The 15,404-nt window shown below is 41.0% G+C and overlaps 1 protein-coding gene across 1 annotated transcript; it reads right to left on the reverse strand.

Moving 5' to 3' along the window:
* Positions 1–1,160: 1,160 nt before the first annotated feature.
* LOC124483589 (myosin heavy chain, fast skeletal muscle-like) lies at positions 1,161–14,300 on the reverse strand. The gene is made up of 40 exons (XM_047044095.1): positions 14,261–14,300; positions 13,763–13,981; positions 13,417–13,560; positions 13,155–13,311; positions 13,018–13,045; positions 12,745–12,853; positions 12,069–12,161; positions 11,917–11,980; positions 11,713–11,811; positions 11,472–11,575; positions 11,257–11,395; positions 11,035–11,153; positions 10,528–10,677; positions 10,164–10,334; positions 9,646–9,949; positions 9,438–9,502; positions 9,227–9,314; positions 8,977–9,094; positions 8,767–8,890; positions 8,305–8,441; positions 7,829–8,084; positions 7,506–7,748; positions 7,241–7,417; positions 6,904–7,049; positions 6,447–6,537; positions 5,898–6,287; positions 5,412–5,538; positions 5,163–5,281; positions 4,855–5,051; positions 4,542–4,725; positions 4,183–4,348; positions 3,863–3,987; positions 3,453–3,761; positions 2,952–3,155; positions 2,733–2,858; positions 2,211–2,381; positions 1,961–2,065; positions 1,754–1,849; positions 1,392–1,523; positions 1,161–1,288 (listed from the first exon to the last, which is right to left on the reverse strand). Exons 2-40 carry the CDS (start codon positions 13,967–13,969, stop codon positions 1,271–1,273), a joined length of 5,802 nt encoding a protein of 1,933 aa, XP_046900051.1. The 5' UTR covers positions 13,970–13,981; positions 14,261–14,300; the 3' UTR covers positions 1,161–1,270.
* Positions 14,301–15,404: the final 1,104 nt, after the last annotated feature.

Here is a 15,404-nt window from a genome sequence, read left to right on the forward strand (position 1 = left end):
GCAGAACTCTAGGGCAGCGGACGTTTCTACCTCGTTGTTGTAAAATAAAGATATTCCGTTTCACTGGACGCACAAAACAGCCCAGAAGGACAGATCCGACCTGCACCCAACGTCGAGCACCAGGGTGTCCTGTAGGTTGGCCACGGTTTTGCTAGGTCTAGGAGACGTTACACGAAGGAACGCCCTTGAGGGATAATGTGCATTGCGAATATTAGATGCCCTAACAGAGACAGCAGTTCGCATTTGCTTATGGACACGGTGCTGCAAGAGGACATGACACGCAAAGAAACCAACACAAAGGAAACACGGACCGAAATCGTAATGGCAGCAGTGTAGAACTAAGGTCAGCGAGGATGCGAGTGCGTGTATGTGAGCGTCTTATAGCGCTGCCTATCGAGCTAAACCTATGGCTGTCGGCTACGGCAATGGCTGATATGACGCTCGCTGCCCGAGTGCCATGCCCTGAACTAGCTCCACTCATTACTGTCAGTGTAGAGGTCAATTCCAAGAAGGAATTTGAAAAGGTGCAGTTCAAAGTCATTTAAGTTATAGATACATGTTGTAGCTACCGCAACAACACATTTATTTGGAACAATGTAATTTAAATTAGAATGTGTATTGACTGGTTTTCCTTCTGCATACAATTATATTCTCAGACGTATGTTTAAGTACCATACAAGCGGTAGCCAAGAAAAACTTGTAAATCTCTGTATTTTAAACATGATTTGGATGCACTTGGACATTTTCTGTGCTTTATTGACCTGTGTAAACTAAGTATGCACAAATTGAATGTTGCCTATAATGATGGCTTGCGGATGCTGCTAAGGATACCGCGATGGAGCAGTGTTTGTCAATGCGGATGTGCCCACCTGCCCTGCAGTGCTGCGCAGACTCATGTACAGCTGCATGTGCAGACTTACGATCTCTATGAACAGTATCATTCTGGTACTAACTAATCCAGCACTAAGCTCAATATGTTATTTTTCTAATATGTGGACTCAGTGTACCTCGTGTTTTTATTATATGTTTGTATGTTGTTTTGTAATCTATGGACCTAGTAACTGTTCAAAATAAAGTTTATATATGTAATTGCTATGTACAAAGTCGTGCAACCTAAGACAACATTTTTACCTCCTGCAATAAATCCACAAGCCATGACGTTTGGCAGATAGTTTCTTTTATTTTTTCAAAACCTCAAAATATCACTATGTAAAGCATATTTTATGAAACATAGCAATGTTTAGGCATAGGGTCTTGTACAGGTTAGTGTCTATTCCGCTTCTTTTGCCTGATTGTAAGAATAAAAAAAGGAAATTATTGTATTGAATTGAAACACTGTAATGCATTTATTTCTTGTCTACACCCTTGGTGTGACATCAGGAGATCTTTACCTTTCCAGAGTCACGACTCTTGGTTCTGAGCTTGTTGACCTGAGACTCAGCAATGTCAGCACGCTCCTCAGCCTCCTCTAGCTCATGCTGAACCTTCCTGAACTTGGACATGTGGGAGTTGGACTGCTCCTCCTGGGATGAATTCATTTTTAAAAGATTTCTTAAAAACTTTGGAAATGTGTTTGCTGCAGCAATCATTTAGACAAGAAATTGTCTAAATAGTTTGTCTAATATAATTGTCTAATATTTCTTAAAATAGAATTTTAAGAAAAATGCCATCGGTAAAGCCATAGAGATATACACTGAAAGTTAGGAAAGCTTTATTTTGAATAAGCAAGGCTCAAATAAGTGATTAAACTTACCGCCTCCTCAGCCTGTCTCTTGTAAGTCTTCACTTTAAGCTGCAGCTTATCCACCAGGTCCTGAAGTCTGGTTACATTCTTCTTATCCTCCTCAGTCTGACGCAGAAAGGAAATCGTAAATTTTTCTAATTACACACACTAATTATTTTTCAAAAATATTCAGATTTTATAAATATGGTCAGTGTAGTGAGTGGGTTGTTATATTACCTGGTATGTCAGCTCCTTGACTCTGCGCTCATACTTGCGGACTCCCTTGACTGCGTCTACACCTCTCCTCTGTTCAGCCTCAACCTCAGTCTCCAGCTCACGCACCTGGGTGGAGAACAGGAGCTCATGGTGAATCCATCACTCCCATGCTAAAAGGTCCTTATTAACAACATTGTACCGGGAGAACATGGCTTAAGAATATTTAACCTTTCTCAAGGCAACAGGGATCATTTTACGTCTGCAAACTTACTCTGGACTCCAATTTCTGGAGCTGCTTCTTCCCACCCTTCATGGCAAGGTTCTCTGCTTCATCCAGACGGTGCTGCAGGTCCTTGACTGTCACTTCAAGATTCTTTTTCATCCTCTCAAGGTGAGAGCTGGTGTCCTGCTCCTTCTTCAACTCTTCAGCCATCATGGCCGCCTGCAACAACAGAATACATCTTGGTTGAACTGTACATACACGTAGTGGTGTGTATATACACCCATATACTGGTGGAATGACCCAACAATCAAAGAACTGAACTGTGTAAGAATCAGCACCATCTAACACGTTTCTGCATTCTACTTAGATGGATCAGTGGGGGTTGACACTAGAATTGTGAACACAATCACTAGAACATGGTCACAAGGTGGAAGGTATGCTACCATAGGGGTAGGCTACTGTATGATGATATGGTGATTCCATATTGCTTTGCTATGGCCTTAATGATGGTGTAAGTAAAGTAGTGACTTAATAGAGACTGTACTGTGATACTTTGTTAGCTTGACTCACATCAGTGATGGCCTTCTTGGCCTTCTCCTCAGCATTTCTGGCCTCCTGGACAATGTCGTCCACCTCTCCCTGCACCTGAATCAGGTCAGACTCAAGCTTCTTCTTGGTGTTCAACAGGCTGGTGTTCTGGAAGAGACACATGAGAGACATGAATACAGCAAAAACAAAACCTTTGCAGTGAATTTTACGTGTATGTGTGTTTGTGTGTGTTGTCCACACCTGGGAATGCAGCAGTCCCACTCTCTCGCTGGCGTCCACCAGCTCCTGCTCGGCCACTTTGCGGCCTCTCTCTGTCTGCTCCAGACCCACTCTCAGCTCTTCAATCTCAGCCACCATCAGACCATTTCTACGTTCCACCATGGCAGCCTGTTCCTTCATGTCGTCTGCGGCCCGGACGGCATCATCCAGGTGCAATTGGGCATCCTAGAAACACCACAGAGTGTAGAGAAGAATGAGAAGATGCTGCCGTGTACAGTATTTCCTAAACCGTCTTCTACTGCTTCAGCAGTAATGTTTGTACTGGAAGGTGTACTGTTCTTTTTAAGGATGATATTATGAATTGCCCTTCTATTACATGCACCCATGTTTTTCAAAACAAATATGATCTGAGATGGATATTTGAGCCCCCATTTTGAATGTAGATCTGCAGTAATGGTCTGAAGTAAGTATTATTGTAGTTCACTGCAGTCTACTCATCACTATGGTCAACATTCACAGTACCTTGAGCTGCCCCTGAACATTCCTCAGCTGCTTCTGGGACTCAGCAGCCTGGCGGTTAGCATGGCTCAGCTGGATCTCCATCTCATTCAGGTCTCCCTCCATCTTCTTCTTGATTCTCAGAGCATCATTCCTGCTGCGGACCTCTGAGTCCAGGGTGCTCTGCATGGAGTCCTGCACTCTCTGGCTGTTCCTCTTGATCTGCTCCATCTCCTCATCCTTCTCTGCCAGCTTTCTGTCCACCTCACCCTTGATCTGGTTCAGCTCCAACTGCACACGCAGAATCTTGGACTCTTCATGCTCCAGTGTTCCCTAAATAAAAGAATGTTTTAGCAAATGTCATTCTTAATTGTGGTAATCCTTAGAATGTTTATCATTTCCACTTCATTCTGGAAATTGTGGAGAGTTTGTACCTCAGCCTCCTCCAGAGCCGTCTGGATCTCAGACTTCTCTGTCTCCACTGTCTTCCTGGCCTTCTCCAGCTCATGAATGCTTTTGCCAGTCTCTCCGATCTGCTCGGTCAGGTCAGAGATCTCCTCTGTGATTAGAAACAGAAGCTTGTTCAATTAACAAGCTTAGTTTACTGGATCCTACATGAGCTCAACAGGAAACTGTTTTCCCCCAGTTGATGGTTCTGTAAATCAACTAATGCACAGTATAATGAGATGGTGAAATAGGAAATAATTTTCTCTTTTCAATAATACAAAAGCACCACACACTACATTTATCTCACGTTGCAAGTTCTTGTTTTCTCTCTTCAGAGTTTCAAGTTGGTCAAGAGCCTCCTCATAGGAGTTCTTCATCTTGAAGAGCTCTGTGCTGAGAGAACGAGCCTCCTTCTGAGCCCCCTCCAGCTCAGCCTGGCCCTCCTCATACTTCTGCTTCCACTCTGCAAGAACCTAGGAGGAAGCACACACAAAAGTAGCCTTTAACAATTCATGTCAACATGTAAACAATGCGCTAGGATCAAGGCACAAAAGCAGGGCATGCACATGACAATATAGTTCGGAAGCCCCAATTGCAAATTTAGTTACATCCATGTTCCACAGTTACAATTACATCGAAACCTAGAACTGGCACAATATTTTTCACCTTGTCAAAGTTCCTCTGCTTCTTATCCAGGTTTGCAGCCAGGCCATTGGCTCTTTCAACATCAATCATGAGGTCCTCCACCTCTCCCTGCAGCCTCTGCTTGGTCTTCTCCAGAGAGGCACACTTGGAGTTGGTGGCCTCGATGGTCTCCTCAGCTTCCTGGAGACGCTGAGCCAGCTTCTTTCTGTTGACACAAAAAGTATTGCAATGGTGTTCTGTCCTGAGTGCATACATGGAGTGGTGGGGTACTATGAATTACTATCAACTTTCTATATTGTGAGCGTAAGGAAAACTACATTTGTTTTGTACTTACTTGGCCTCTTCCAGCTCCTCTGTCCTCTGGATGGCATCAGTTTCATACTTGGTTCTCCACTGAGCCACCTCAGAATTAGCCTTGGACATGCCACGTTGCAGCTCTGCCTTGGCCTCCTGTTCCTCCTCAAACTGCTCTCTCAGCAGGTCACAGTCATGGCGGGCAGATTGGACACCATGGGCCAGTGCATTCTTAGCCTGAGAGGAAAATAATTGGAGATGTGGGTGAAGTAGTAAGGGAACAAAAAAGAGTATTTGCAAACCTGTCTGTCATAGTTGATCAACATAGGGCTTCTTTAGTTGTTTTACCTTGACCTCCTCTTCAACATGTCTCTTGAGTTCCTCAATCTGCTGGGTGTAGGCCTGCTTGCCTCTGGTCAACTGAGACACCAGGGCTTCCTTCTCCTCCAGCTGGCGACCAAACTCACCTGTGGGGAATTAAGGAAGCTCTTCCTAAGGTCTGAATCTCTATAATACTTGTTTTATGTAATTGTTTTCAATATACACCTTGTGGAACATATTTCTGCATGTAGGCCTTTGAACAAATAGGTTCCGTACCGTTCTCAGTGAGGAGTCGAGCTCTCTGTCCACTGATGTCATTGACCTGGCGAACGTTCTCATCGTTCTTGGTCTTGATCTCACTGAGCTGGTCCTCAAGGGTACGGCACATCTTCTCCAGATTGCCCTGTGGAACAAACATCATGTTTCGATCACATATATACTATCGACAAAAATGCTTTCCACAAACCTTGGTAACCCACTTTAAAACCCAACCTTTGCTGTTTAGGTCTATTCCTCTTCTTGGCTGTCAGCTCATTGTAAATTAGGGCTACTTATATTATATTTGATTTTTTATTCCCCTTAGTATTAGCTAGACCCCCCTTAGTATTAGCTAGACTTTGCTCCTTTTGTATAGCCAGTCCACATATTTAAGTTCATATTCCTATATGTTTAATGTATGCACCTCCCTGCCAAAGTAAATTCCTTGTTTGTGCAAACATTCATGGCGAATAAAATACTTCTGATTCTGATTGTATCACTGACCTTAGCCTTAGCAACGGCCTCCATGTTAGAAGAAAGGTCATCAATCTCCATCTTGTATTCACTCTTCTCTTTCTCAAGCTTCTGTTTGACGCGCTGCAGGTTGTCGATCTGCTCTCCCAGCTCTGCCACACTGTCAGCCTGCTTCTTCCTCAGGGCTGAGGCTGTGGACTCATGCTGCAGGGTGGACTCCTCCAGGTCACGTCTCAGCTTCTGGAACTCAGCCTCTCGCTTCTTGTTCATCTCAATCTGAGCAGATGTGGCGCCTCCAGCCTCCTCCAGCCTCTCACTGATCTCCTCAAGTTCCCTGGACAGATCAGCCCTCTGCTTCTCCACCTTGGCCCTGGCAGCACGCTCAGCCTCAATCTCCTCTTCCAGCTCTTCAATACGAGCCTACAGTAGACAACAACATTTAGCATCAAAGTCTAAAAATTCTGGCCCACATACAAGAGGAAAAGGACTAAATAGACAAGGTGGATTTCAAACACAAGCAAATATAATATCATCAAGGCAAAACCAGGAAATGTTACTTGTCTAGCAACTACAGTGCACCTGGAGCTCCTTGATCTTCTTCTGCAGCTGGGCACCCAGAGACTGCTCATCCTCAACCTTGCTGAGGAGCTGGCTGGTCTCAAAGTCCTTCCTTTAGTGCACACATTAATCCATGTCAGGTTTTGTATCATTGAGTGTGAATTAAATTGTAAAGCACATCCATAATTTTTCTGTTAAGTATTTCAAAAGAAAAGCCTGATAAAGGTGTTCAATTAAGTAATCTTCGTTATCTGATTAGTGTAATTAGAAACAAAACTCAGTTCCATATGTCTTTATCATTTCATTACTCCAAGGTGAGTAATATGAATAATCAATGTGAACTGCACGACCTATTGATAGGGTTGAACATTGGATGTCGAAATTATTATGTTGAAGTGGAAATTCAATGTAATGATTGCTGGAGTAAATGAAATCAATATAATGTCAAGAATATCTCTAAGGATTATACAATACTTACTTCTTGATCTTTTCATCGGACTGCTGCTTGTCGTTCTCCAGGTCCATTATGGACTCCTGGGCCAGTTTCAGGTCTCCCTCCAGCTTTCTCTTGCCTCTCTCCAGGTCCATACGGAGCTTCTTCTCTTGCTCCAGAGAACCTTCAAGCTAGAGGACAAAACACATTTCTCATAATTAAGTTTTGTTGTTAACAGCTATGTATTCATAACATGTTATATTAGTCAGTTGGCCTACTGAATCCCTAAAACCAATTCATTATATGAGATTACATTCTCTACCAATAGAGGCAAAGTTGGCTAAAACCCCAAATTGTGCACGAAAAAAATAACTTGACTCACATCATCAACTTGCTGTTCCAGCTTGGTCTTGGCCTTGGTCAGAGTGTTGACTTTGTCCTCCTCTGCCTGCAGGTCATCCAGTGTCTGCTGGTGGGCCTCTTGAAGGGCTTTCTTCTCCTTGGTCAGCTTGGCAACACTCTCATCTTGAGATGCCATCTCCTCAGTCAGGTTTTTAACCTGCCCAAGACAAAGTTAGTTCAAGTGAAAACTTTTGTTTGGTGCTTTTGAACAAAATACTGCTTGGATATTGGTGAGATGTTGATACCTTGTTCTCTGTGGCATGTTTCTCTTTCTCCACTTTGGCCAGCGTAAGCTCCAGATCATCAATGTCCTTCTTCAGCTCAGAGCACTCATCCTCCAGCTTCCTCTTCTTGGCTGTCAGCTCAGCATTGATCTCCTCCTCATCCTCCAGCCTTTCTGTTGTCTCTTTGAGTTTAGCCTCCAGCTGGATCTTGCTCTTGATCAGACCCTCACATCTCTCCTCAGCATCATTCAGACCTTCTGATTCCTGAGAATAACATAAATTAATTAGACTTGAATGTGGTGTGTGTGTGAGAGAGTGTGTGTGTGTGTGTGTGGCTCACTCACAGATGCAACTTGGAGAGCTAAGTCATTCTTCTCCTGAATGAGGGACACCATTTTCTCCTCCAGCTCCTTCTTGCGAGCCTCAGCCTTGGTAAGAGCAACTTTACACTTCTCATAGTCCTCTTTCATGTTGGCCAGCTCCTTCTCTGTCTCAGCACTTTGCAGGAGAGGCTTGATCTTGTAGTAGACCTTCATCCATGGCCAGTGTTTCACATTCATGAATGAGCGGACATTGTACTGGATGGTGTAGATAGTCTCTCTGATAATGAGATATACAGTAATTGTTTAGCTCGAACCCTAACCCATTCCTTCATGTAAAGTCTATCTTTCCATCAAGCCCATGATAGCCATCATTCCAAATTGACAAGTTTACATCATTATTCTAACAATAGCTTCATAGTAAAACGAAATGTATCACTCCCTAAAAACAAGATTTGAATGCACTTGAATCAATATTTTTCCTGTTATCTCCATCTCACCTCCTCTCCATCATCTTGGTAAACTCCTTCCTCATCACGTATCCACGGGCAAGAGCCTGTGTCATGGTTACCAGAGTAGCAAGCTTCTCATCTCTCATCTCCTCAAGGACACCAAGCAGACCAGCTTTGAAAAACACCTGAGACACAGGTATAAAACAAAACTTAAATAAACAACGTAAACCATTCTAGTTTTAACATATTGCTATCTAAATAGAGAGCAAAGTGATGTATGATGTAAGGATAAAATAATTGCCAATGAAATAGATTAGTGAGGATTTATAATACAGTACATTTCTCATATGTAGACATATTCTGGTCTAATTATTAAGATTGTTGGATTGCTCTTGAAAACTTTAAACTGCATTTTGAATATTTACCAGATCAATTAAATATTGAATAACCTCTGTAGGTCACAAACCCGAGTTGCCAGTATCCCATCATGAATAGTGTATGGTATGTTACCTTGGTGTGTCCAAACTTGTACTCTTCATGGTTCACATCAATTGACCCAAGCAGCTTCTCAGATGCCTTCTTGTTATCCATAAACTGGCCTTCTGGGATTACAGCAGCATTCAATACTTTGTATCTGAATGGGGAGAAATGTGTTTTATTAATTGCTATGTTGTTATCTATCTACCATATATTTGTTGCATTTGTGTGTAACATTACTACCTCTGCTTGAAGTCAGCATAGAGGATTCTGCTGGGGAAGCCCTTTGTGCAAATCCTAATACCCTCCAGCACACCATTACACCTCAGCTGGTGGATAACCAGGAAGTTCTCCATCAGACCTGGATGAAACATTTAGGGTTAGCTATTTACTTTGCAGAACTTAATTGTAGAAATAATAATCAAATGAATGTACTTTATGTTTAAAGTAAAAATGATTTGAGATAAATAATACGTAAAACAATATGTTTTACCTGGAGTCTTTGACTCATTGGGGATCAGACAACGCACAAAATGAGGGTGGGTACTCCTCAAGTTGGTCATCAGCTTTCCCAAGTTCTCCTGTAAGGTTGTTATAAAGCATTGTTACTCTATTCATAATAAACCTGAAATGCTCATGAATTTTCAAGTACATCACCGCATGAAACTATTGCAAATGATATATTTTTTTTAAACCTCACTCACTCTGAACTGAGAGGACACAGTCTGCATGGAACCTCCCTTCTTCTTGCCTCCTTTCTTTGTGGTATCTGTTATAGGAGTGTCAGGAGTTAGACAGCTTAATAAATTAATGTCTTGTTGCTTGAACGATATTGTTAATTCATTAACAAATACTTTTAATATGTTCAATGTATAAACCGGTGTGTTTGTAATCTAATTCAACCATACTAACCCTCAGGTGGAGCAGCAACATAGAGCGTGGCCAACAGTTTGGTTGAGGACTTTCCATACAGCTGAAGCACAGAGTCGTTCAGGGGATCCTTGTTCTTGTCCAGCCAGCCAGTGATATTGTAGTCCACTGTACCAGCATAGTGGACCAGGGAGAAGTGGGCCTCTGCCTTGCCCTTTGCTGGTTTAGGCTTCTCAAATGCAATGTTCTTGCCAAGATGCTGGTCATACAGCTTGTTCTTGAAGGAAGTGTCTGAAGCCTTGGGGAACATGCACTCCTCTTCAAGGATGGAGAAAATGCCCATTGGCTGTGTAGAAATATTAAGTAATCAGTCAAATATACTGTGTATAAGAAACAGCATAATTGAACAAGACATATAATAAGCTCTGTGATATGATAAGAACATGTCCGTTTATTCACACTGTATCTACATGTATGAATAACATTTACATTACATTTACATTAATAACCTTGTATCCTTGGCAGGTATGAAACATCCACAGTTTTTACAGACACCTCACCTTCTCAATAAGCTCAATGCAGGCAGCCAAGTCCATGCCAAAGTCAATGAAAGCCCACACAATGCCCTCCTTCTTGTACTCCTCTTGTTCCAGGACGAACATGGTGTGGTTGAAGAACTGTTGCAGTTTCTCATTGGTGAAGTTGATGCACAGCTGCTCCATGCTGTTGTACTATAGATTTGCAAAGTTTGGCAAACCTTTATTGAACAATCCCACCATACAGTATGTATTTTGTTTACTTTATCTGCACTTAATTTTTGTTGTTCTAAATTAAATCATTAACATAGAGTAGATACTATCTGTATTGTTTAATGACAGACGAAATAAACTTTTGAATGTACTTCGAATAATTTTTCAAACTCACGTCAAAGATCTCAAAACCAGCAATGTCAAGCACACCGATGTAGTAGTTCCTTGGCTGCTTGGTGTCCAACATCTGGTTGATGCGGACGACCATCCACAAGAACATCCTCTCATAGATGGACTTGGCCAGAGCACTCACTGAATTGGTCACCTGTGTCATTTACATTTAGACATTTAGCAGACGTTCTTATCCTGAGCGACTTACAAAAAGTACAGGGACATTCCCCCGAGGCAAGTAGGGTGAAGTGCCTTGCCAAAGGACACAACGTCATTTTGTGTGGCCGGGAATCAAACTGGCAACCTTCAGATTACTAGCCCGATTCCCTAACTGCTCCACCTGACTCCTCTTATTATACTGTTGGTTCCACATAAACATTGATTTCATTTTATGAATTGTTATTTACCTGTAATAATTGAAAACACTCTGCTAAAAAGATATTACAATCAAGCTTTATTTCTAACAGCATGTCAGTTAAAAAAATAGCTCTGATGCTTTTTAAAGCTTTACCTGAGGCACTGTCTGACCCTTGGTCACATACTCATTGCCGACCTTCACTCTGGGGTAGCACAGGGCTTTCAGCATTTCAGCTGAGTTCAGACCCAGAAGGTAGCCAATTTTATCAGCCACTGGGGAGAGAAAGGAGCATCGTGCATCAGAGTGCAATGTTTATCACAAGAATATAGTTAAATGAATGCTCTTTAGAACATCAATACAAACAACTTGGCTTACCCTCTGTGCCATCTGGCTCAGCCTGCTCCTCACGCTGCTTCTGCTTGAAGTGCATGTTGCCATGGTGCATGACAGCACCAGTAAACTTGTAGATGCTCATCTTCTCTTCACCGCTGAAGCCCAATATGTCAATGGCATCCTGGAGGGGAAAAGAAAGTTTACAATAAACCACCAGTACATTATCATTTTCAAGTTCAAGTCTTTTAGTAACTTACATCTGTGGCATCAAGCTCAACTGTGTCATCAATACTGGCCACAGTGATCTGACCCTGGCTGATCATGGGGTAGTCATAGGGGTTGGTGGTGATAAGTGACATTTCTGTGGAGACAAAACTAAAATGATTATCACCCAAGGCATGTGTACATTTTATGTAAAAGTCTCAACCCTCAATTAGTGGACAAAAGAGTAAATGGCATTCAGAATATATCGTTTTTTCAATCCCTGCATTGCCTCACCAACAAGCTCAGGTTTGTGGTTGGTCATCATCTGGTAGAAGATGTGGTAACCTCTCTCATCAGGCAGCTGGAAACTTACTCTGGACTTCTCCAGCAGGTCTGTGAGAGACATGGTTGTAAAGGAAAGAGAAAAATGAGAACAATTTAAATGGACATCAACATTTACTTAAAGGATCAACTGGGAAATAATCCAAACCAACTTACAGGTCTCAATGTCAGCACTTGCCAGTTTTCCATTCATGTGGAAGTGAATCCTAATGAATTTACCCTGAAAGAGTGCATAGAGAGGGATTTTTCAATGAGTCCTATTGATTTCTAAGTTAATGAAAAAATTAATATTTTCCTTCCAAACTTACAAAGCGGGATGAGTTGTCATTCCTCACTGTCTTGGCATTACCATAGGACTCCAGTAGAGGGTTAGCTGCAATGATCTGATCCTCAAGGGAACCCTGAAGGGAGACAAACCAGTTGGTTATGTAGACTCATCACCATTATTCCATAAAAATTCTCTTGTCACTTCGTCTTTAATCATTCACTCCTGCCTTACCCTAGACTAGGTCTAACCCTGTTTCTATATCATCTTTGAACACCTTTAGTTTAAAATGTTTGGTCAGAGTTAACACAGTACCCCCCACTTAAAGTGCAAATGTCATAAATCCTTAATCACTTAAGTTGCTATATAAGTAACATACTAACAGTCTTATTAATGATACGCTGTGTGTAAAACTACAAAAGGACTGCTATCAAGAATGACAACATATTTTGAAGATATGAACTATATTTTAAATACCGTATACGAAGGGAGTATGTTTGTTTTCAAATGTGGGGGGACAGATTTGTTTTACAACTGATGATGCAGCCTGTGACTATAATTTTCTTAATAAAAAATGGGAGGATATATTTACAGTTTTCATGTCAAATGAAACATGCGGCCTTGAACTGTACCATGGAAATACTTTTTTGGGGGGCTGAAAAGAATGATGGGTCAACAATTGATGGCATGCTCTTTATATGGTGTATGTAAGGTCATACCTGCATTTTGCCGGGTACTACTTCCTTCTTCCCTCCAGAAACAGCAATTGTGGCAAAGTACTGGATGACACGTTTGGTGTTTACAGTCTTTCCAGCACCGGATTCTCCACTAGTTTATTAGGTTATAAAAATACAATTTAGTGTGCATGAACTAAAATAAGTATTGTCAAGCTTCTTAAGTGATTAATCACAACCATTTGCACATTTATATACACATAAGTATATATATAGTATATACATAAAATATACACTCAGTTAAAGTCTTAAACTTACGTGATAAGTACTGACTGGTTCTCCTTATCTGAAAGTAAATTGACAAATAAATTTGTCGGAAGTGATACGAGAAGCAACTAATAATACATCCGTCCATCTATTTATGAATACAGCCATCCATCAGTGAGCGTCCATACCAGTCAACATGAACTGATAGGCGTTGTCAGAGACGGAGAAGATGTGGGGTGGAGCCTCCATGCGCTTCTTCCCTCTGTAGGCATTGACCACTTCCATGTCATATACAGGGAGCCACTTGTAGGGGTTCACCGTGGCACAGAAGAGCCCAGAGTAGGTCTGCATATGAGCAGAGAGTTAAGGGAAATATTGCGATTGGAGTATTTTTCTGAGTGTCATTTACTTCCTTAAGGTTGCTCATGTCTATATGTGTATTTTTCTTACGTAGATCATCCATGCGGCATAACGCTCTTTGAGGTTATACAGGACAGTAGCTTCACTGAGGTAGGTCATCATGGCCATGTCCTCAATCTTATCATATTTAGGAGGGTTCATCTGCAAGACGTCCGCTTCTTTGAAGGTTTTAACCTGAAAGATTATGTTAATTACATGCATGAAGCATACACTAATTGAATAATGTATATTTTTCAAGTGAATTTCAATCCTATTTCATAGTTTTTGTACGTTTTTAAGCAGCTTACATGTGTCAGTAACTGTAGCTGCAAAATATAGATGTACAGAAACAAGTCCACCAAATTGTTTTTTCATTCCGTGCTAAGTATCCTCTTACCTCCTCAGTGATAAGGACTTTCACATCCCACTTCGCGCCATCTCTCTTAACAACCATACCCTTGAGGTACAATTCCTTGACATCAGGCACATAGCAGGCATTCTTAGAATCAAATGGTGCAGCCTGGGCCTCAAGCCTTTCCCTTTCAGGTTTACGAAGGTAAATGGCGGCCTTGCCATATATGGCCATCTCCGCGTCCGTACTCATGGTGCCGGTTTACTGGGGGAAAAAACTATCACTGTTACAAAATCTTTTGCTTTTTTTAAATGATGTGCCCTTTTTTATTAATAAATGATTATCCTGTGGAGCTGAAAGTTAAACTGATGAATGTGTTTACTGTATATTACTGTAAAGTAAGTAGGCCTCAGAAGCCTACAAAAGGTGTAGAATAAATACAAAAATATCATAATTCATTTTATACAATTACAATGGTAGATATACTGATGGTGCTTTGGCTTTGAGCAGTATACCTGTATGTAGCATCAAACTATGTCTCACCTGTTTTCCCCTCCCAGATGAAATTGACTCTTAGATGGTGCTGTAAAATATGTTTGTTTAGAGTTTTTGGAGAAATGTATCTAGAAATAACACAACCAGAACATATACAACATTTACATGTCATTGCTCTACCTCACATCCCATTTGAGTGTTACATAGTAGGGATGCACTTAATATTCACATAACAAAATTGGCTGATGCCGATATTTTTACTTTACATTTCTACCAAGTCAGAACTTTTTATTAAATGTGTCCTTTAATTTCTGCTCATTTAAATTTAGGTTCATTTTAAATTATTGTTTCATATAATTGATTAAGAAAAAATGTATACCCCATTCAGACAGGACAAATGACCACATATGGTATACACATTTGATGGACACATTGACACGTGAATGAAGAAAGAAAACGTAGCCTATTGTAGAAATATAATAAGCATGGTGCCTTTTCAAACATCACAATTGGTCAAAAGTAATCAGCCATTTTTAAGTAGTCGGCAGATATAAAAATATTTTTTTGGGGGGGCCAATACCTATTGGTAATGGAAAATATATCGGTGCATCCCTGCTACACAACAAACATGATTTATTGTCAATACAAAATGTTGTTCAAAAACAAGAAAATACTTTTCAATATCCAATATCTTATAGTAAACTAAAAATTTGTCATCCCAAAATAATATTTCAATTATGAGACAAATTGTATTGTATCACTATTTTTGGGGCTATCTTGTTATTATCAGTGACCTGTGCACTTTGTAATGCTCTCTCTTGGAAGTCGCTTTGGATAAAAGCGTCTGCTAAATGAATAAATGTAATGTAATCACATTTACACTTACATGTTTGTCCATAATAGTTGACACATTTTTCTTGTATATGGGCAACCTACTTACCACGAAACAAGCACAAAGTTTTATGTGTTTTATCTATGTGCCTGATCTAAATAAAAAGGTAGTTAAAATAACAAGTATCTTACCCCACAGGTGGAAGTTGTCTGTCCATGGATGCTACTCTGTGGGACTCCTTATATCTAGTGGAGAGTGATTAGCAAGCAGAAGCTAATTGTGGACTACTCTCCTAAAGGAAATGGATTAGAGACAAGAGTCTACAGTTTGACTTTAGCCCGTCACTCCCTTACCCCCCTT

The sequence above is a fragment of the Hypomesus transpacificus genome, chromosome 2 (assembly GCF_021917145.1).
Source record: "Hypomesus transpacificus isolate Combined female chromosome 2, fHypTra1, whole genome shotgun sequence".
Lineage (NCBI taxonomy): Eukaryota > Metazoa > Chordata > Actinopteri > Osmeriformes > Osmeridae > Hypomesus > Hypomesus transpacificus.

What these genes read in the sequence shown, in the direction of transcription:
- LOC124483589 (XM_047044095.1), bottom strand. Translation starts at nt 13,969, where the DNA reads ATGAGTACGGACGCGGAGATGGCCATATATGGCAAGGCCGCCATTTAC. An exon ending in ATGACAACTCATCCCGCTTT is followed by an intron (nt 11,981 to 12,068) that starts GTAAGTTTGGAA and finishes GCACTCTTTCAG; the next exon opens with GGTAAATTCATTAGGATTCA. An exon ending in CCAAGAAGGCCATCACTGAT is followed by an intron (nt 2,382 to 2,732) that starts GTGAGTCAAGCT and finishes CTGTTGTTGCAG; the next exon opens with GCGGCCATGATGGCTGAAGA.